The sequence below is a fragment of the Trematomus bernacchii genome, unplaced genomic scaffold (genome assembly GCF_902827165.1).
Source record: "Trematomus bernacchii unplaced genomic scaffold, fTreBer1.1, whole genome shotgun sequence".
In the NCBI taxonomy this organism is placed as follows: domain Eukaryota; kingdom Metazoa; phylum Chordata; class Actinopteri; order Perciformes; family Nototheniidae; genus Trematomus; species Trematomus bernacchii.
This window is the reverse complement of record NW_022988098.1, coordinates 6,958,850-6,980,454: the sequence shown is the minus strand read 5'-3', so window position 1 is coordinate 6,980,454 and position 21,605 is coordinate 6,958,850. Positions and strand designations below refer to the sequence as shown.

General features: G+C 40.3%; 1 protein-coding gene across 1 annotated transcript in view; it reads left to right on the top strand.

Annotated features, from left to right (window-relative positions):
* Positions 1 to 13,149: 13,149 nt before the first annotated feature.
* Positions 13,150 to 21,605, top strand: part of epha8 (eph receptor A8) — a 111,214-nt gene continuing 102,758 nt past the window's right edge. Inside the window, exon 1 of the mRNA XM_034122005.1 lies at positions 13,150 to 13,241. Coding sequence (XP_033977896.1) covers positions 13,154 to 13,241 — 88 coding nt within the window. The 5' untranslated portion in view covers positions 13,150 to 13,153. The remainder of the gene's footprint in view (positions 13,242 to 21,605) is intronic.

The window sequence follows — 21,605 nt, the reverse complement described above, 5'->3', positions numbered from 1 at the left end:
GAGTAAGTCCTACATGTGCAAGTCATGAGCAAGTCTCAAGTCTTGACCTACAAGTATCAAGCAAGTCCCAAGTCACTGTGGTGAGAGTCAAGCAAGTCAAGTCATTGCTCAGGTCAAGCAAGTCAAGTCAAGTCATTGCTCAGGTCAAGCAAGTCAAGTCAAGTCATACGAAATTCTGATGAATAAGCCCAGTTTCCGCATTTAAATCAGTTAAAAGACAGTGGTTATGAAAATGGATTTAACCCACACTATGATCTTCATTACATACACAGTTAATCATTTGAAATCTAATTTAGACCGATGACAATCATATTAGATCAATATTAACCCTAGAACTGCAGACAATATAGCTAGGACTCAATCAAAAAGTCTGTTCAAAAAGGCAGAATTCCAGGTAAGAAAATCACATATGGCATTTGCAATTACACATATTTAATTTAAATGTCTGTTAACACTAGAACCGCCAACAGCATCAGCACCTACATAGATATCATTTTCAAATCATTTAATTTCTTCCTCTTCATAATTTCCTTATAAACTAAGTAGGACGATTTAAAACTCACTTAATTGGGTTAATTTAGAAATTGCTTCAGTTTATCATCATAACAGATCAAAAAGTTCAGATTAATTTTACAATAAATCAAGGAATGATGCACTTCTACAAACAAAAACAACATAATTAAAACATTTAAACAAACTACTAAAAGTAGATGAACTACATTATTCAACAGTTTACAGTAACTTCTGATAATAACACAGGGGAAATAAACGAGGCACTTCTTTTCCTCTCTCTCTCTCTCTCTCTCTCTCTCTCTCTCTCTCTCTCCCTCTCCTGACAGCCCGTCAGTATCGGGGTTAGTCAAAATGAATCCCTTGGTGGTTCTAGTGTTCATTTACCGTTTTGTCTTCTCTTTGCAATGCTTAATCGATTTGAAACCAAGTCTAACGTAGCTTAAACTTAACGATAGCTTTCTAGCTAACACAACACATTCACGCACCTTTCTCTGTGGGTTTTTTGTAGTGACGAATGAAGTTGGATGTTGTGGTGGTCGTGTCACTGATCTATATGCTGCAGACCCTGCATACCGCTGTTCTCTTCTTATTAGCGTCATCGACAACATAATCCTTGAATCCAAACTTCACTATTTGTGGAGTAACGCTAGCCGCTGCCATGTTAACTGACACTCCTGCCGTCTAGTGGGTTGCCAGGTTTGCGCGCATGGCGCTACAATCACCCAATCACGTTTTTCGAAAAAACTAAACGTAATATCTCACTACAAAAACAAACGCAAATATTTAATTTTAAACAGACAAGTACTTTCAAGTCATCTGTCTCAAGCTTAAGTCAAGTCTCAAGTCATGAATACCAAGTCAAAGTCAAGTCAAGTCTTTTATCAATGTTAGTCAAGCAAGTCTCAAGTCAAAACATATGCGACTCGAGTCTGACTCGAGTCAAGTCATGTGACTCGAGTCCCCACCTCTGATGGATGGAACTTGCCGGGAGACCAGCCAGAAGGGAGTTGCATTATTATTATTATTATATATCCTTGTTGGAACTAGAAAGTTGGAACAAATCTGCCAAAATGTGAAGTATTCCGATAACAGATTTTTAGTTGGTGGAAAAAGTTATATACTACATATACTGTAGGTCATGATACATAACGTGATTGTATCTCTATATATATTATCACCATGTACATTTTGATTCATATTGGAAAGACATCGTTCACCCTTTCATTTTTATTTTTATTATTTGGCTCGATAGTAGACCTATACTGTAGTATTTAATTTAGTTCTCCCTCTGTCATTTTTCATTTTTCGGATTTAAGATACAAGCCCCTCATCACACGGGCACTTCATGACCCTCACTAGCACACATGTAGGAAGACAGAAAGACACACAAACACGTACACACACACACACACACACACACACACACACACACACACACACACACACACACACACACACACACACACACACACACACACACACACACACACACACACACACACACACACACACACACACACACACACACACACACACACACACACACACACACAGTGTCTGTCAGGGTCTCCGTGGAGCAGTCCCTGTCAGTCTGTCAACTCTCGGGGTTTCCAAACAAGTCAAGATGAGCTTTCCTCGAGACAAGATACAAGACAACTCATCACTTTTGGCTACTCGTCTTTTGGGATGATTGTCTTGTGCTGAAATGTCATGTTCTTAAACATAAAACAGGATAACGAAAAGAAAAAAAAAGCACAACAACAAAGACTTTGGGTCATCATGTTGTAGTTTCAGGCTAATTCTTATTTTCATGGAAATTGATTGTTAGGATGCTGTGCATTGCGCGAGGACACTTGAGGCTTAGATGCAGCCTGCTAATTAGGACTAAATGGTATTAGCACAACAACAACACTGACCCCGCAAAGCCCTCTCTCTCCTGCACACACACTCTCTGTTTTTCTGACACACATGCTGGCTCATACATAAACATGCGGTCTCTCGTTTACACGGGTAAAAACGCACAAATACACACCTCATTATTTATGTTTTTGGTTAAGACACTCTCACGGTCCCTGCTGCTCTTTCCTCATTTGGAAAAAACAACCACAAAAACAAAGGCAAATATTGGAAAATATAGGTTTTACTACACTTAAAATGTATTTTGAGGACCTCAGTAATCATAGTATGGTAATAGTGGCTCAGCTATATTCTAAAGCTTGATTTTAGAATCAATACGATCCAATACTGGAGCACTTTACAGAATAAGTACAAAATACATATTCTGTAAATGATCAAAAAGCTGCATTTTTTTCAACTCTGCTTTGTTTATGTACGTGTTTGCGTCTTACAACCAATTATTGTCTAATTTCTGGATATCTAAAAAAAAAAACAGAATGTCTCCTAATCTACTTATTTAGGTAATATAATCAAACTTTTTCGCTCTCTTCAGCTGGGTAACCATGTTCTACTGTTGCCATTATTATTATTTTTTAACCACAGACCTTATTTCAGCTTTCTAACCACAAACACGTTAAAAAAAACATTGACTTCGAGACACATGAACAGGAAGTGGTAAAGTGCGAACTCATATCCTGGTTTTAGGACTCAGCACCACTCTATTGTGAGATCTAGTATATTACTGCTGAGGGAAAAATAATGCTGTTATTGATATCATTCGTTGACGTTAGCAGCTATTACACGTGTAAACCTCATGTCAGGTTACAACATTAGCAGTTGAATTAGGCAAGGCAAGGCAAGGCAAGGCAAGGCAAGGCAAGGCAAGGCAAGGCAAGGCAAGGCAAGGCAAGGCAAGGCAAGGCAAGGCAAGGCAAGGCAAGGCAAGGCAAGGCAAGGCAAGGCAAGTTTATTTATATAGCACTTTTCTGTACGCGACAATTCAAAGTGCTTTACAAAACAAATTAAAATACTTTTTATGAATAAATACAGTAAAAACACATTATATAATGGAATTTTACAGCAGGCATTACAAAGCAAAGATAATAAAATAATAAAAATAAACACCACAGGTATACAATACATGTTTAAAAGGCATACTGTAGTTCGAATATGAGCAGCTCAATTAAAAGCAGCGGCAAAGAGATATGTTTCTAGTCTCTATTTAAAAATGGTAAGCGTTTCTGCGGACGTGCATGATTTGGGTAGTTTGTTCCAGAGTGTCGGGGCATAATAGCTAATGCTGCCTGTCCATGTTTTGTTGTTACTCTCGGAACCGATAGCAGACCCGTCCCAGAAGACCTGAGGCACCTTGATGGCTTGTAATTGTGTAGGAGTTCAACAATATACTTTGGTCCTAAACCATGTAATGATTTAAAAACTAGCAATAGTACTTTAAAATCAATTCTTTGGCCGACTGGAAGCCAATGTAAAGATTTCAGAACCGGACTGATGTGATCCACTCTTTTAGTGTTAGTGAGGACACGTGCAGCGGTGTTCTGAATCAGCTGCAGCTTTCTGATGGATTTTTTTGTCAGCCCTGTGAATACACTATTGCAGTAGTCGAGTCTACTGAAAATAAAAGCATGGACAAGCTTTTCTAAGTCCTGTTGTGACATTAGTTTTTTAATCCTCGATATATTCTTCAGGTGATAGTATGCAGACCTAATGACTGTTGTAATGTGGCTGTTGAAATTCAGGTCTGAGTCCATCACTACACCCAGATTTCTGGCTTTATTAGTGGTTTTGTAGTCTGCCGACTGAAGCTCTGCGATTACTTTTAATCGGTCCTTCTTTGCTCCAAAAACAATGATCTCAGTTTTTTGTTTGTTCAGTTGGAGAAAGTTCTGAGTCATCCAGTCAGTGATGTGCTCAATGCACTTGCTCAGTGTTCTAATCGGAGAATAGTCTCCTGGTGTGATTTTAAAATAAATCTGGGTGTCGTCTGCATAGATGTGATAGCTATGTGAATTAAACAAAAGTAGAAATTAGGAAAGTTAGTCAAAGGAACAGTTACATTTGTAGAATCCTGTCATTATTTGAGACATATTTGTGTATCACCTTTTCACACTAACAGGTGCCGTAAAGATTACACAATGGATACACCAGTGCGTCCGCGACTGTGTCCTGCATAGAACATAAAACAGGGTCAAACAGGGTGACTGCACTTCAAATGTTTGCCTTTTTAACAACGCAGTAGCAGACTGAAGCTTGAAAAAATGATTCAGCAATCAGTAACATATGCAGGTAAATTACACTGAATAATCAACGCTCATTAATCGAAGCATAACATGTTAATCAGGCTGGGAGACGTCTTGTCTGAGAGGACTGATTTCACTGCAGATAACATTGCTTTGTGTACATTTATTTTAGCTTTGCGTCGTTGTTACTTCAACATACAGGCATTTCTGACAGTATAAATTGGATTGATGGATTTAGTTTTGGTCCTGGCGGCTAACGATAGAAGAACAAATCCCGCAAAAAATCTTTAGTTTTCGAGATGTGAGAGAATTCTTCTTCTTATAATTTCCCAGTCCATTTCCGCCTATAACTCATGGCTGTTTAATTGTTTATATCACAAAGATGAACACAGGTATTGATGCAATATTTGCTTTATTGCCTGTAATAACTATCTGTGAATATTTGGTCCAAATTTGGTGACTTTCTGATCATTCTTTCCATACATGTGATTAAGGCAAACACCTTCCCCTTTGGAGAAGACTACATTTTCACTGCTTTTGGTTGCAGAAGGGGGTTCCAAACATCCACCCAAAATACTGATTTTGCTGTAAAATACTTTTATACAACCATCTTTTAAAAAAATGAGACATATTAAAGTAAAAAACATGGATGTGCTTTGTTCTACCTTGGGTCTGGGTATCTTTACTTTTAGGGGCCTCAGTTCCTTTACTATCAGGCAGGTGCAGAGTTCAAATGATCCGTCATAGATTAGCAACAAAGGACTACGAAAGTCTTAACTGAGGTGGAGGTTCATTCAATCCAGTGGACCTGAACCCTCTTAGAGATGTTACATGGTCATGTTCAATGGCTGCCCATGAAAAGATTTGCTCGAAGGAAGAGACTTTGAAGAAACGATTTAACTCCTACAGTGAAAACCATGATTAGCATTAGCGTCTCTGGGAGCTGGTGAAAGGCTTTCTGAACCGACAGCTAAGCATCTCCATATACTTTTTCCTAAAGACTGTTGGGAGCACAGTTTGGGTTACTGTGTGCTCTGGTGGAAACTAAACGCTCAATCACATTACGTTATGTCAATGATGAGTAACCGGGGAGTTTCCATTGTTCAGACAGCCCATTATTCGAGAACGGCAATAGTCTGGTATGTCTCACTGGACCAAAAGACCATTTGTACAACAGCCTATTATCACAAATAAAACCCATATCCAATTCTTCTGAAGGTCCATTGTACTCTGGCCCTATAGGTAAAATCGCAACATTTAAAAAAAAACTTTGAAAAGTATTTTCCGTCAACAAGTATTGCAAAGACCCTTAAGCCACAGTGAGTGGGCAGTGACCACACACAGCCTGGCAGTGTGTGTCCAGCTGGAATTATGATTCTGTAAACATGCACAGAAACTGTCTCTGCAAACCTACAAGGGACCTTCTAGAGTTCAGATCTATAAGTGGTTTCCATATGTGTGGGTCTGTGTGACATAATTATAAAAAACCCGGTTTGCAGACACCCCAATTCCGACATCCACATTCATCAAAAAAAATTGTTAGCGTCAGACTGTTCCTTCTTCGAGCTCACCAACTGTGTTTGTACTAGAAGTGCAAACTAGGCCCTTGTTTTGTTTGCGTTGTATTAGTCCTGGTCCTTCTTCATATCAGTCATCATAAACTGCTAAATACAAGGTTCTACCTATTGCAATTAGTGCAGTTTAGTGCCATTTACTGGCCATGTCAATGTACAAATCTGCCACTCAATAATGTTGCCACGTTTTGAAGCTATTTTTGATGACCATGCTTCTTCTTTTGACAATCCTCCTGCAGTGTTTTGCTCTCCAAGATCAGTAAATTTATTTATATAAGAATATATATGTTTATTATGTGGGACTCTTATGTTCTATTGTCGGCCGACGCGGAGGTTAGCTTTGAAAGTGCTACCTGGAAAAAAAGGATTTCAGAATATAAGCTTAGTGGCCAACACGTGTGATACTGACACGTTTTGTTCAGCAGGTTAATATCCACATACGTAGCGTCAATGCAATCTGCAGAAGTCAAAGCTAACGTGAGGCAAAAAACTAACTACATCACTGTTGCATGACTTCACATTAGCACCGCTAAGCTAAAGGCGGCTAATGTTCGGCGTGATGACGATTCAAAGTTATTTCAGTCACTTGCTGGCAACCACCGCTTTTAACACACGTAGAAGCCTACCTTTCGTCCTACCAAAAACACCTTCAAAAGACTGCTAACTTCCAGACAGGGGAACCTGAAGTAGTAAAATGCTAATTCCTTTTTGGATTTTATCACTCATTCCTGCACTATTTTGCATCCTGTTATGACTGAACCACACTTACAGAGCTTGTGTCTGTGTGGCTACCTGTTCAGTGCAGCACCTCTGACCCTGAGCTGTGTAAGCTGCAGCGACCTGATGAGAGTTCATTGACCTGCATGTTGGACGGGGAGCAGAGGAACGAGAGATGGCAAGATGAGGATGTAAAAAGCTCTTTGCTGAAAATATTAAATTGCTCTGTTGCTGTAGCCTGGGAGGCGAGAGCAGGAGGGTTGAAAAGATTATCTTTAAGAGGCCGAATGTGTCAGGACATTTGAGTGGATGGTGGGCTGTGGAGTCTCACCGGTGCTGAGTCTGATAAAACAAGCAGCCAGATGAGAGGAAGATTAGGGGAAGGAGTCTCGGCTGGCTGACTTTGTGATTGCAAACATAAAGTAGTTACCTTCATATGAGGATGTAGTCAAAAGAAAAAACCCATCCCTCTCTTTGCTTGGAAATAACGTAGTCTTCTTTAAGCCGGGAAAACAAATACTCTACTTTACTTAAATAATGGTTTAATGATGAATGAAGAAATGTGATGTAAGCTGATTACATCCCGTTACTTTTGGATTACCTCAATATCAAACACAATGCAAATAAATACAAGAGATAAATATCAATAAGATGTTTTTTACTTACAGTAAGTGTATTAAGACAACAGAACTAAGTAACCTTAGAAAGGAAGAAACCAATATATTTAGGATAAAAAAGGATTGTATTGAGAGTAAAACCTGCCTTTCATTCAGCATCTTCAGGCAGTAGCCTATACACCAACACTGAAACACATGAGCACAACATACTACAGTTTCAAAAAAGCTGTAAGTCTGAGCTGACAGAAAATGCTCCGTTTTAGTTTAATACACACAGTTAAGCTCACACACACTATTTTATGAACATATAGGTTCACCTGCTGAATTAAAAACAGAACAAATGAAGCAAAGAAAGTGAAAACCATAAAGCAGATTCAGGCAGTAGAAGTATTCACACTGTGATCCTACTTAATGATATTGGAGGTAAGATAATGTATTTTACATTTTTTAACAGTTGTCAAGGTAAAATCACATCTTTCACTGTCATTCTACGGCCGGTTAGTTTATATAGCTGAAATTAATTTACCTGAATTAATTCCCTTTGCTTTGAAGTGACTGGATCACACTGAGGTGAAATGAACGTCGCTGAAACGATCAGAGAATTAAAGTGAGAGTCAGCTCTGTCACTGCGGCGCTATATTTAGCCAACACACAGCAACGAGCCCCACAAACAGTATGGGCACGCACTGACCCCCACCATCTGCTCACACACACACACATTAAGGTTTAACTGATGCCCACAGACCCCGCAGGTAAACCCAGGTGGATTTTCAAATTCCCATCACGAGGCGTTCAGGGGACTCCCCTCACTGTTGCCACGTCGTAAAATTTCCCATTATGGCGGATACAAATACTGTATACAACAACAAGGCTTCTCAAAGACTCACTGTGAGCGCAGAGACCTATGGGGAGCCATTTTAATGAGCTCGTCTGTGTGTGTGTGTGTCTGTGTGTGTGTTTACAGTAACACATCTATCACACATTATTCTCCCCTCGAACTGCTTCAATTATGGTTAAAGGACAAAATGACCCCGACACTATTAGTATAACTCGTCTTTTTAAATTCATAGTCTGAGACACAATGTCCTAATAATGCCTCAGAATAATATTTTTCACACACTTTATTTTAGACGTGGACATTTTCTGCCACCTCCTGTAGCTTTAAATGAAAAGGGGACTTTACACTGCTGCCTAAACTAAGATGTCACACTGATGTGTCTCTCCATGGAAAATCAATTATCACGGATGCAGAAGGTGACGGAGAAAGCAGCGAGTGTGATTTTTCAGGGATCTTTTTTTTTCTGGTTCAATACAAAACAATAAAAGGAGAACATGTTCGGGTGCAAAAATACAGAACAAACAATTTGATATCTATATTTTATGGCAAGTAGCTCCGGGCTGCACATCTTAACCCTTACAGTCATTTGACAGGCTGTGTCCTTGTGTACAATGGGGGTAATAACAACATAATAACTGGGTTTAATATGGGTCTCATAACAGTATAACATGGGTGTAACAGGGGTTAATGTGTAATGTGGGTGTAATGATATGTGGGTGTAATGACAGTATACAGTACTTACGTTGTAATATTGGTGGTAATATGGGTCTAAAGACTATGTAATTATGGTGTAATAACAGTGTAACATGGGTAAAAGGGGTGTATTAATGTAGAATATGGGTTCAATAACAGTGTAATATGTGTGTAATGTAGAAAATGTCATGTGACTGCCAATTTAAGGGTTAATGGAAAGTCGTTCCTGGGCAAAAAGGTTGTTTTTCTAAAATACCTCATGCCATGCTAGTAATATAGAGTTCATATTCTTTCTACATTTGATCCCTTTTTTGTCACAAAGCGATCTCTTCTCCCACGGATCCCTCTGGTCATGTACGTCAGGGACATGAATCAGTGATTATTTGTGTTGTGTTTAAGGGCTCACAGAGCGTCCTCTCCTCTGAAAGATGACAGCGTTGTCGTCCTCGCAGCCTATTAGACAGGAAGACTGACAGTGCAGCCTAGTGGTAAAGCAATGGAGCAACGGAGCCTCACACACACGACACACACTGCAACGGAGCCTCACACACACACCGACACACACTGCAGAGCAGGGACAAATCACAGAGAATAACAACGTCTGCCTGAATATAACCCGCTGCACTCCTCTGTGTTTCTGCGCTCGCTCCACGCTTTATTGAGACACTGCACGTAGGCACAAGGCTTCCCCTATACAGGAAGCATTATACACACACACAGAAAGCCCCTGTGTGTGCAGGCCTGGGGGGGGGGGGGGGGGGAGGATGGGGGGGGTTGTTGGGGGGTGGTTTGGCAGGAGCAGCGCTTCTTCGATTTGGCCTGGACACCGAGCCTCCGTCCCCCTCACTTAGCAGGCCAGCTGCATGGACGCTCACACTCCATATTCAGGGGGGAGTCCTCTCTTAAAGTCTCTAATATTTTGCAGGATGAGAGGGACTACTTTTCTTCTCGTGTGTGTGTGTGTGTGTGTGTGTGTGAGGAGAATGAAGCAATGTGTCAGCGGGGGCAGCAGCGGAGTGTGTGATGCCGTGTCCCGCAGCTCACAGGCCGGACACTTCAGTCTGAAACTCAGCACGCAGCAGGGCACACACACACTCCTGTACACACACACTCCTGTACACACACACTCCTGTACACACACACACGCACACACACACACACACACACACACACACACACACACACACACACACACACACACACACACACACACACACACACACACACACACACACTCACACTGCTCCAGCGGCACACAGGGTCTCAGTAAACAGACCATAACCCCTCACAAGGAGACAGACATACAGTAACTCTAACACTTTTTACAAAGGTTTTTTAAATAATAAAAATACTTGAATGATTAAATGCATTTAACAATTCTGAATCGTTATTCTAAGATATATAAAGTACAATTATTATTATTAGCAGTAATAGTATTAAAGTAAACTAAGTACATTATTATTTGGAGTTACTAGATTTGTATTAGAGCTGATAAAACATGTTTTGTTTTTTTCAATTTTAATATTAGTAACCACATTGGTATATATAATAGATTATATTATTATTATTATTAATATTCCAATTAGCATATTGTGTAGTAGTAATAATAGCTGTAGTTGTAGTAGAACAAATCTATTCTTATTGGTAGATTCTGAGTAGTATTATAATAAGTTATTATTATTAGCCCACTGCTCCTAGTACTAGACTCCTGGTACTAGCATGGGTTAAAAGCAGAGAACACATGTCACTGTGTGCTGTGTGCTCTGCATGTGTGACCATCAAAGAGGGTTTCATCCCTCCATATTCTATTCTATAGTAGAAGTTATATTTTTCTTATTGTAGAAGGGGATTTTTTATTGAAAGTATTCTGTAATAATACAAATTAAAAAATCAAACATTATAAACACTATTATTTCACATCACAATAAATGAATACAAAATCATGTTATTAGTAATGATGATTTTTGTATAAGTTTTAACAGTAATAAGTAATAATAACACGTTTTGATAGTGGTTTTAACTAAGACTATTAATTTTAGTCATATGAGCAATGTTGGTAGTAGTACTGGCAGTAAAAACAACACATCGAGTTTTTCCTCTCAGATCAAATATAAACATGAACTGAGAAGTTAACAGCAGGGTGTGGAGAAGAGTAATACTAGGTCAGATAAACACCTTTGTAAAACTATGTATAATAATATAAAATAACAACAAAAAATGTCTTGTAAAATTGTGCAATTTCTCAAATGTTCTCTAATGTGTCCAAAGTTGTTTTCCCAACATGTTTTACACCTGAACCTCGTGGTGGTAGGAATGTGTGTTGTCATAATAACAACTACAAAAAAAACAATACTACAACTACGACAGAGGTGTTTTAGGTGTATGAAAGTACATCAATATATATTTATATTTTTTGTGTAGATCAGATTTTTTACTAGAAACAATAACACCATTATGGAGACCGTGGCCATCAACATGGACAATGACACTGGCGACGAAGAAGACAACTTTGTAAACAGTGACTTTTATTTTAATATAATTAGCAGTAGAAGTTGTACAAATGAAAGCTGTAACTTATAACTTTTGATGAGCTTCAGAGTTTAATCATGACAGTTTAAAAAAAGAAACTGACAAAACAGACTCACCTTACGGGACCCACAACTGCATGAACCTCAAAGTGCTTTTAGTTTATACAGTTTTATAAGTTTTAAATCAGCTTAAAGTTAATGTAGAGGAAATCCAAACACAGAACGTGCCTTGAGTATCGAGATACTAGCAGTTAGACGTGCCTTTGATTCAGTTCAAACAAGAGTAGAGGATCCGACATATTTAAAAAATAAGCATTTCAATTCAAACAAAATATTTCATGTGCAACATCCCCCAATAGCTAGCTATAACTACATTGAGTAAAGACCTCCAATCAGCTTTATAAACTACAAGTAATGATTTTACATCAACACAGCTCAGGTCACTTTGCAGCAGTGTGTGAAGGTGTGTGTCTGTGTGTGTCATCTGCCGCATAACCTGCTGAGTGAAAAACGGATTGATCAGGACAGGTGCTGTGATCCGGCACAACTGCAGAGTTCCACTATCGCATGAATCAATACATGATCACAGACCTTGAATAACACTCAAAACAGACACACACACACACACACACACACACACACACACACACACACACACACACACACACACACACACACACACTTATAGAACCATGTCAGGACAAACTCTGCTGCACCTGGACATATATAATAGCTTTACAAATACAATACAGGAGATCAATAACCGATCCTTGAGCCTCGCAGACATGCTGCTGTTTTCAGTCCATCCCACCAGTCAGATATTAGCCACTGGGTAGGTGAATGTGTGAGTGTGTGTGTGTGTATGTGTGTGTGTGTGTGTGTGTGTGTGTATGTGTGTGTGTGTGTGTGTGTGTGTGTGTGTGAGTGTGTGTGTGTGTGTGTGTGTGTGTGTGTGTGTGTGTGTGTGTGTGTGTGTGTGTGTGTGAGAAAGAAGCCAATGACAAGAGAGAGAGAGAGAGAGAGAGAGAGAGAGAGAGAGAGAGAGAGAGAGAGTGTGTGTGCCAGCTGATGACCCAGAGAGATAAACAGAAAGTGAGCAGGTAGGACAGGAGGGTGTGTCATCGTAGAGAACATTTAGCGTGCATTGCCGGCTGATCCCACGCTGTGATTGGCTGCTGAGACTTTGACAGACACTCCGGTCCCTCCCCCTCCCCTTTCGGTTGCCTGCCGTAAGTGTATGTATGTATGAATGTGTGTGTGTGTGTGTGTGTGTGTGTGAGGGAGCCGGCAGACTGAAGGCGAGCCACAGAAAGGCAAGGCAGCCTCCAACTCAGACCTCCAATGAGCTCGCAGCCCTCACACTCCTCAGCGCCGGCTCTCGCTTCAACCCTGGGACTCAGAGGAAGGAGAGGAAGAGGAGGAGAGAGGGAGGCAGCGAGAGGCAGAGAGGGAGAGTGAGGAAGAGGGAGAGTGAGGAAGAGGGGAGTCAGAGAGGGAGAGAGTGAGGAGGGAGAACACCATGGCTTCAGATCTGGGGCTGGTTGTGATTCTGCTATGGACTATATCTCTACAGGCTGTGGGCTCCACGGGAACTAACAGTAACGAAGGTAAGTGTGTGTGTGTGTGTGTGTGTGTGTGTTTCCGTGTGTGTCTCCGTGTATGTGTGTCTTCTTTTGAGGCAAACAATGCATATTGTCTAACTAACAGCGTGGATTAACTTCAAACATGTATAGGAGCTCCTTGGAAAACACACCAACATGTACCTACACACACTCACATGGTGTGTGTGTGTGTGTGTGTGTGTCCTAAGCCGGGGAACGACATCAAAGTTTGGCCGCACATCCCAACTCGAGAAAATCTGGGCGATATGTGTGTGTGTGTGAACTCGTTTTGACATTGCTCATATTTGGCTGCAGGAACGGCGCATGTGTTATAGGCGCTGACGTGAAAGTGTGTGTGTGAGATAGTGTGTGTGTGTTTTCCATCCTGATCCAGGGTGAGCATGTCACTTTTTCCTTTTGAGCTCCTTAAATGTGCTTCTCTGTGTGTGTGTGCGTGTGTGTGAGCGTTCATGTCACAAACACACACTTCACACACACACACACACACACACACACACACACACACACACACACACACACACACACACACTTCACACACACACTTCTCTCTCCCTTAATCCCAGGCTGGGTTTGTTTACTTCCATCCTCCTGTCCTTCATGTTTCCACCGTGAGATGGAAAACTGTTGTTGTCACTTGTTCAACTAATGCCACACACACAGCACAGAGTCCCTCGACGCCTTTTCTTCATGTGTGTGTTGGTGTGTGTGTGTGTGTGTGTGCGTGACAGGGACCCTGACATAGGTCTGGTCTCAGGAGGTTGAGTGACAGCAGTGATTTAGGGGCCTTCTTCGCCTCTTCTGCTTACCACTGCAGGGTAAAAAAGCAGCAGCAGAAGAAGAAGAAGAAGAGATAGTGGGGAGAAAAGAGAGATATCAGTGCTTTGGCTCAACAGTGCAGAGGTGAGGGCAGCACTTATCCTGTGTTAAGCTGGGTAAAGTCGGGACAGGGGAGGTGGGCCGCCTCAGGTCAAAAGAAGATGGAAAGACAGACATTCGGTCCACTCAATATGTCCGTATATGTGTTACCACGGAGATTATCTCATGCCTCCATTAACGTCCTGTGTTATTTGCGTGTCAGATTGTATTTCTGTTCGGACGATGATTCCATATATTCACTTCCATGTCAAGTGTTTTCCACCCGATCTCTTTTCATACTCATTTAACCTCCCCTGTGTCTGTGTGTGTGTGATTGGATAAATAACGTCACCTTATCCGCGCTTTAATGACTTAACGGCTTGAAGAATAAAGGTATTTTATGCCACTAAACATTAAGTACCGAGCGCATCGATTTCCAGCTGTGTAAGAAAGAGTTCTTTATCAAAATACAGTTATTTTACGAAATACAGGACACGCGATGTGGCAGCTTAAGTGTTTTTCACTGTTTGTTGTATGTGTTCAGGTGTGTGTTTCCACTGAGGGAAAGTGCAGGAGGGATAGCAGCGGTATTGATCAATCGATCACTCAAAACACAAACTGCTACTGGAAACTGAATCACTACAGCCAAAGATATACAAAGATATAAAAACATGTTTCCAGTCGGTATCATTGTTATTGTTTGTTTGAATTCATATAGATTTTGTCCATTGTTATATTAGTCATGTATATGCGTTTGATTCGGATTGGAGGCATGTTTTGATACCTAAATGATCCACTTTGTTACACAAACGGTTTTCTTCCACTATGTAGATTTGGTTCTCTTTTCAAACAGATTAGATTTTTTTGTTTGCCGTTTTTTCTTTCATTTTCTAGGTTACCGTATAGAGCTAGACCGGATAGAGATAAGACTTGCATCTCGGAGTCAAACCGGGACGTGATAGGTCAGGTCGGGTTGCTCTTACATTTCAAGTCTAAGCCCGAACGCTTTTCTAAAGGGATTTCAATTTGGAAATCTAAATAAACAGACAGAACTGAACTCCATTAAAATTGCTTTAGTTTTCTTGCTAATAATAACAAAGCTATTAACATATACAGTAGATATTAACATATTATTTTGTGTCATTTTAGAAGACGCGTATATAGGAATATACTCAACAACAAATCAACAAATTGTAGTAAAGTTGTTAGCAAAGATATTAAGTGTTTTTCTGATCTTCCCCTAAACTAATTTGTTCTGACGAGTTACAAAATCCCTGTGCAAGTTGAAGGACATCAGAAAAATAGTACATCTCTTTTTAGTTATTTAACCTTTAAATACATTTGAATGATTTAAGTGATTGCTATTTACACCAGGTTTTCCTACAAAGACGCTCTGACTAAAAAGTCGCCAGAGAGATGTAAATATAACGTCCCTTAAAATCTGATTTCTGCCCTTTTCATGAACATTATTTAATCTAAATGAAAACATCTATTCCTCAAGATCCTGCAAGAGAGTAATCACTGACTCCATTCTATTTTGGAAGTGGAAAATTGTTATATCTACATAAATGCATTAAAAAAATAATGTGCCGAAAATGTAATTTGGCCTCTTGGCTTTCGTTATGCTGTACATGGAAGAGATAACCTTTGTAAAGAACGCAAAAGAAAACATTAAATTGGTGGAAGAAAAGGCAACTGCTCACACATCCATGAAGAGCCCCACAACACACACTCCTACACACACACAGGCGATCACAGACACAGGCGATCACAGACACAGACGCTGCGTTTCTGTATGTATATTTGATATACCAGCCACGGACAGCCATTTTGTTTTGGTCCATTGTTCATGTTTGCTGTCATCTTCATCTTGTGTACATACAAACGGCCAGAAGGGTTTCTAAAAGGCTGACCGTACACTAATCTACCACTGCTCTCTGACATAGTGAGGTTTCGAATTGTATACATGTGAGTTTTCACTCCGGTCCACGTCGAGAGAGTGTCCTTCAAAACCCGTGTGCACACACAGTACAATGCCGTGTATGTGTGTGTACATATATGTGTGTGTAGGGGGAGAAATGGGGCAAAGGGAAAGGTAGTTTTAATATTCTGACTTCTCTAAATGGGTTTTTCTTAAACAGAAACTGTGAATATATTAATCCATTGTGTGCCTGAGAGACACAGTCATTATAATAGAGTCGGATTTCCCTTTATTTTTAAATCCAGAACCAGAAAAAAGAGAAGGGGCTCCGATCAGCGGGGGTGTGGAGGAGGAAGGTAAAACGTCCTCATCTCAGTTTACTCATATTTACTATTTTTCATTTGCGTGGACGGAGTATAATACTTAATAAGCTGATGTAAAGATTTACTTTCTCTACATAACGACATCATGGTAACCAAAAGAGACGAGGCTAGTATTAGAGGTGAAATGTAAAGCTTAAGAAAACCATGTATCGCCAAAAGCTTTCAGTAGCTAATAAAAACCTGTCTGTGTTCAAGCAGGGTGTCCGCGGGGTCTTAAAAAGTATTAAAAGTTGATAAATCAATTTAGCAAAAATGAAGGCTATTAAAAAGTATTAAACGGCATTTTCCAAGGTATTACATTTTGTAGCTTGTTTTCAATAAGTATATAAATTGTCCAAAGAGGTTGTATTCTACAGTCTGCCTGAATGTAATCATTGCGTAGGTGTGTAGTGTGATTCTGTGTAGTTTATTTGGCATCCCGTTGGATTTGACGTCATCTGAACAGGACATCGCACGCTCACTGCTTGATAGCGCGCGAAGGTCCGTTTACGCCGGTTGTTAAACAACATCGTTATGGAGAAATGCAAGTTTGCGTCCAAATAGTTGGAAGATAAGGAGGAAGGACAATCAATACTGTATATAGTCAATGTGAGGTAAAGTGTGTCGCCAAGGTAACCGGTTAAAACTCCAAGTGGCGATGAGGTCTTAAAATGTATGGGAAGGGTCTTAAAAAAGGTCTTAAAAGGTCTTACATTTGACTTCAGGATTCCTGCATATACCCTGTCAAGTTAGTATGAGGATAGTTATCTATATACATCAAGGATCACTTAATCCTTAAGTTGTTTTATTTTTATTTGTATCGCTATCGAGAGACAGGGTTGTTTTGGACATGGTTTATGGTTTAAAAAACCCTATTCTTTATTTAATATCGGTTGTAAAATATTGTTGGGACCACGCATTCTCATATTCGGGCCTCAAAATAAATGTTTATCATTGGTAGAATCAAATAAATAAATACAACTTCATGCAATAAATAATCAGATTAAATACAATACGGAGAATACTATAAATAAAACTCTGGCGGGTTTATGATGAAATGTTGAGAAATGCTCTCGCAGGCGTTTTGAAAAACGTTATTCCAGCTTTTATTTAAAATTGGCCTTTTTCCATTTTATTGAATAACAATATAACAAGGCTTACAATTTACACAGAGCGCATAAAGCAAATAAAATAATATATGGAAAGAAATACATTTTATGGCTTAAATGAGCTCAGATAATCTCAAGGTTATATGTGCTAACTGTATGTATTCCGCTGATTTCTCCATGGGAAAATCCTGTATTACCTTCACAAAGCGGCTACATTTTGGTACATTACTTGTCAGTCTAATAATGAAAAAACTCTCAGATGTTCAGTAATCTTGGAGTAAGGAAATGACTCGAATCACAGGGCGGATACACGCGTTATTTTTTACTTGTGCAAAGAGCCTTTCCGGTGGTATCATAGTATCATGCTAGTTTCAAAATGTGTTATATCTTTATTTTTTGAATACTCTGAGTCTCCATAGGTTGTAGTTTTTTCTGCGATACTAATAGCTCACCTGGTAGAGCAGGCAGCCAAAGCATTAGGTTTCAGTCCGTGCTACGGCAGACCTACTTCGACCTGCGGAGCATTTACGCATATCATACCCTGATATGTATGTGCATCACCCTTTCAAATCTGTCTTTGGAAAACATAATCTAAATCACAACTCAAAATATTGTTACACCTTCCTTTCTGACAAGCATTTACAACGGTTTGTCTTATTCAAAACAAATATATATGCATTTCTATTGTTGTTCTGAGTTTGAATCTTTATGGTTTATTACACTTTTTGCAAGTTGCTTTGTATAAAAGTGTCAGCGTAATAAAATGTAATGACAAAAACAGCAAGCACGCCACATAATATATGTTTCCTAGCGGTTATTTTTTTCGCTTTGAAGGACATTATAAACCGAAAAGAACAGCCTTGAAGTCCTTGAAAAACAGATGTGGCTCTCTGGATTAGAAATAATGTTTTTAGGTTAAGAAATAATGAAAACACGGTTATTGATGGATGAAAATGAACACAATTAAATCTGGTTATCAGTATTGAATTCCGCCTTTATTCATTCTTTATTAGGATCCCCATTAGCACTAGCATGAGCATTGGCTATTCTTCCTGGGTTACATAACATACATAAAACAAAACAAAATGTATGGGAAGGGTCTTAATGATTTCATGCAATTTACAGTTCTATATGAAGTGAAAACTAAAATGCTCATCCAATTTTAGCCATCATAAGGTCAAACAAAAAAATACAAATAATTGTACATAATAATGCATTTTTCAGATAAGTCTGTGTAGGCCATCCACACAGAAACGAAGCCTCACTGTTCCCAGAAGATCCCACTGTGTCCTGAATCACCGGCCTGTACGGAGGTGGTGTTTCCCCTCCAGTCCGGCCCTCTGTCCCTGATTCAACTCCTGCTCACTGTTTCGCCACCGCTCTCCCAGCGAGGATGGCGTTCCTTCAGGTTGTTGTCAGCACGCAGGAACATGAAAAGCCCCATGCAGAGAGCAGGACTTGCTGCTAATGAGCAAACTGTAGGTGGAAGATTATTCCCACATACCTCTGCTGCAGGAGGACCGAGGGGGACAGAAAACACAGAGGCAGGGAATTAAGAATAGCAGCAAAGATTTTCCCTTTTTTTCATTACCCTATGATTTGAACACATAATTTGTAAGAAACAAAATGAAGGTGAAAAGTTGAAAGGAGCGACGACTGCTGGGAACTGCAGTTTTTCGTTTTCTGCAATAAAAGGCGAATTTCTGGCTGCTAAAAAACAAAGACAGTAAGGTCTTTTGATTTTGATCATTGCTACAGCACTGCTTGTATTGATCTCTCCTCAATTAGTAGAGTACTTGCTGGATGTTTGGTTATATCACATGAGAGAAATTACACTAGAACTTGTCATAATTAATAGCTTAGAGGGGAGTCTTTCCAGCAATGGATTCCACAGTAAAAAACCCATTGAAACAATGTGCAGCCATCCATCCATCCATCTTCTCCCGCTTATCCGTGGTCGGGTCGCGGAGGTAGCAGTTCCAGCAGAGAGCCCCAAACTTTATTTTCCCTGGCCACATCAACCAGCTCTGACTGGGGGATCCCAAGGCGCTCCCAGGCCAGCGAAGAGATATAATCCCTCCACCTGGTCCTAGGTCTACCCCTCGGTCTCCTTCCAGCTGGACGTGCCTGGAACACCTCCCTAGGGAGGCGCCCAGGTGGCATCCTTACTAGGTGCCCGAATCACCTCAACTGGCTCCTTTCGACGCGAAGCAGGAGCGGTTCAACGCCGAGTCCCTCCCGGATGACTGAACTTCTCACCTTATCCCTAAGGGAGACGCCCGCCACCCTGCGGAGAAAACCCATCTCGGCCGCTTGTATCCGCTTGTATACAATGTAGCGAGGCGGTCATTAATGAAAAACGATCTTGATGCTTAATACATTGCTAAAGACTGATTCAACCGTTCCACTGCGTACCAATGCAGAGACAGCAACGTAACTTAAAATGGCGGCAGCACGGATCGAGGTTTCCTGTTAATGTCCAAGTCTGTTCACATTTTATTTTTCCATTAGCTAGTCTTTAAACACTGCCAGAGCCCATATCGTGTTCCTGTACTTCCTGTCTGTCTTCTTCTACTGTTCCCGTTAGTGTTTACTTCCTGTCTGTCTTCTTCTGCTGTTCCCGTTAGTGTTTACTTCCTGTCTGTCTTCTTCTGCTGTTCCCTTTAGTGTTTACTTCCTGTCTGTCTTCTTCTGCTGCTCTGTTGACGTCCAACGCTCCTTAAGCCTCTTTCCTTCTCTTTTGTTCTCTTTTTCATTTCTTTACTGGGGACACTTGAGCCATCATGAATACAAACTGTCCTTCTCTCCACAAATATCAAAATTAATATTCAGAAAGTATTCCACAGTGTTTTCTGATGGAAAAAACGAATGTTTGTTGTCCATAGCTATTGACCGGACTACATTCTGCGGATTTATAGGACCGTTCTCCTTAGCCGCTGCTAAGGAGAACGGTCCTGTTCTGTTCTGTTAGCGAAAATTAGCAAACCTCTTGAATGTCCAAATTGACCAATCAGAATTGAGTATTCAACTAAGCTGTGTAATAAGCTCTTGTAACAAGTGCTACATTTGCTCAAGGACACTTCAGCAGGCTCTCTGACAAAGAAATATATTTTTCTTCTCGGTTCCTTCTCATTGAGCCTCTTATTGACTCGTAGAACAGCTCGTAGAGCAGCTCGTCTCCACACAGCGCGGCCATACTACATCCCAAAGTCTCGGGCATCAAAAATAGATCAGCAGCCTCATTAGTCAGTCTGTCAGTGTGTTTCTTCACACGCACACTGGTTTCTTTTGTTTGTTTTGCTCCATCACTTAGAGCTGTCAGTTCCCAGGCTGTGATGGATTGATTGAACAGCGTTAGGAGATGTGGTGGTCTCTAGGAAAAAAGTCTGTAAGGGGTTGAGTACAGCGGTCTGGATTAATAACTCATGGTTTCACCTTGAAAATATAATGAGTGTGAGGGAAATTAATTGTGCTTTGCCACTGCAATTTTTTGTGTTATTTTAAAGGGCCCCTATTCTGCTCATCTTCAGGTTCATATCAGTATGTAGTGTCTCTACTGGGACGTGTCTCCATGCTTTAATGTTCAAAAAGCTCTTTATTGTTCTCATACTGCCTGTGCTGCAGCACCTCTTTTCACCCTCTGTCTGAAACCAGAGCCCAGTCTGCTCTGATTGGTTAGCTGGCCGGCTCTGTTGTGATTCGTCAACCGCTTAGAGATGTCCCGCCCCTTAGCCTATCACGTACTATGTGTTGGAGCACTAGCCAATATAAGTGTGAGTGTTAAATAGTGATGTCACTATGTTTCTGAAGTAAACAATGGAGTCCAATGGAGGCGTTTCAGGCAGGGGGGGGGGATTGTGAGGGAACACAGGTATTTTATCCTTTGCAGACCATTTACATGCACACAAACCTATATAACACAAAACCCCAAAAAGCATATTATGGCCTCTTTTAAAGCAATAAAAGCAAATAAGAGCCTCAGCATTCATTACAGTTATTATATTTTGTATTAACTCATGACCCATTATCAGTTTACAGTGTCGTCTCTAGGGAGGGGGGCTTTATGTGCAGTGTGAAGGAGTGCATTAAAGAACCTCAGAGG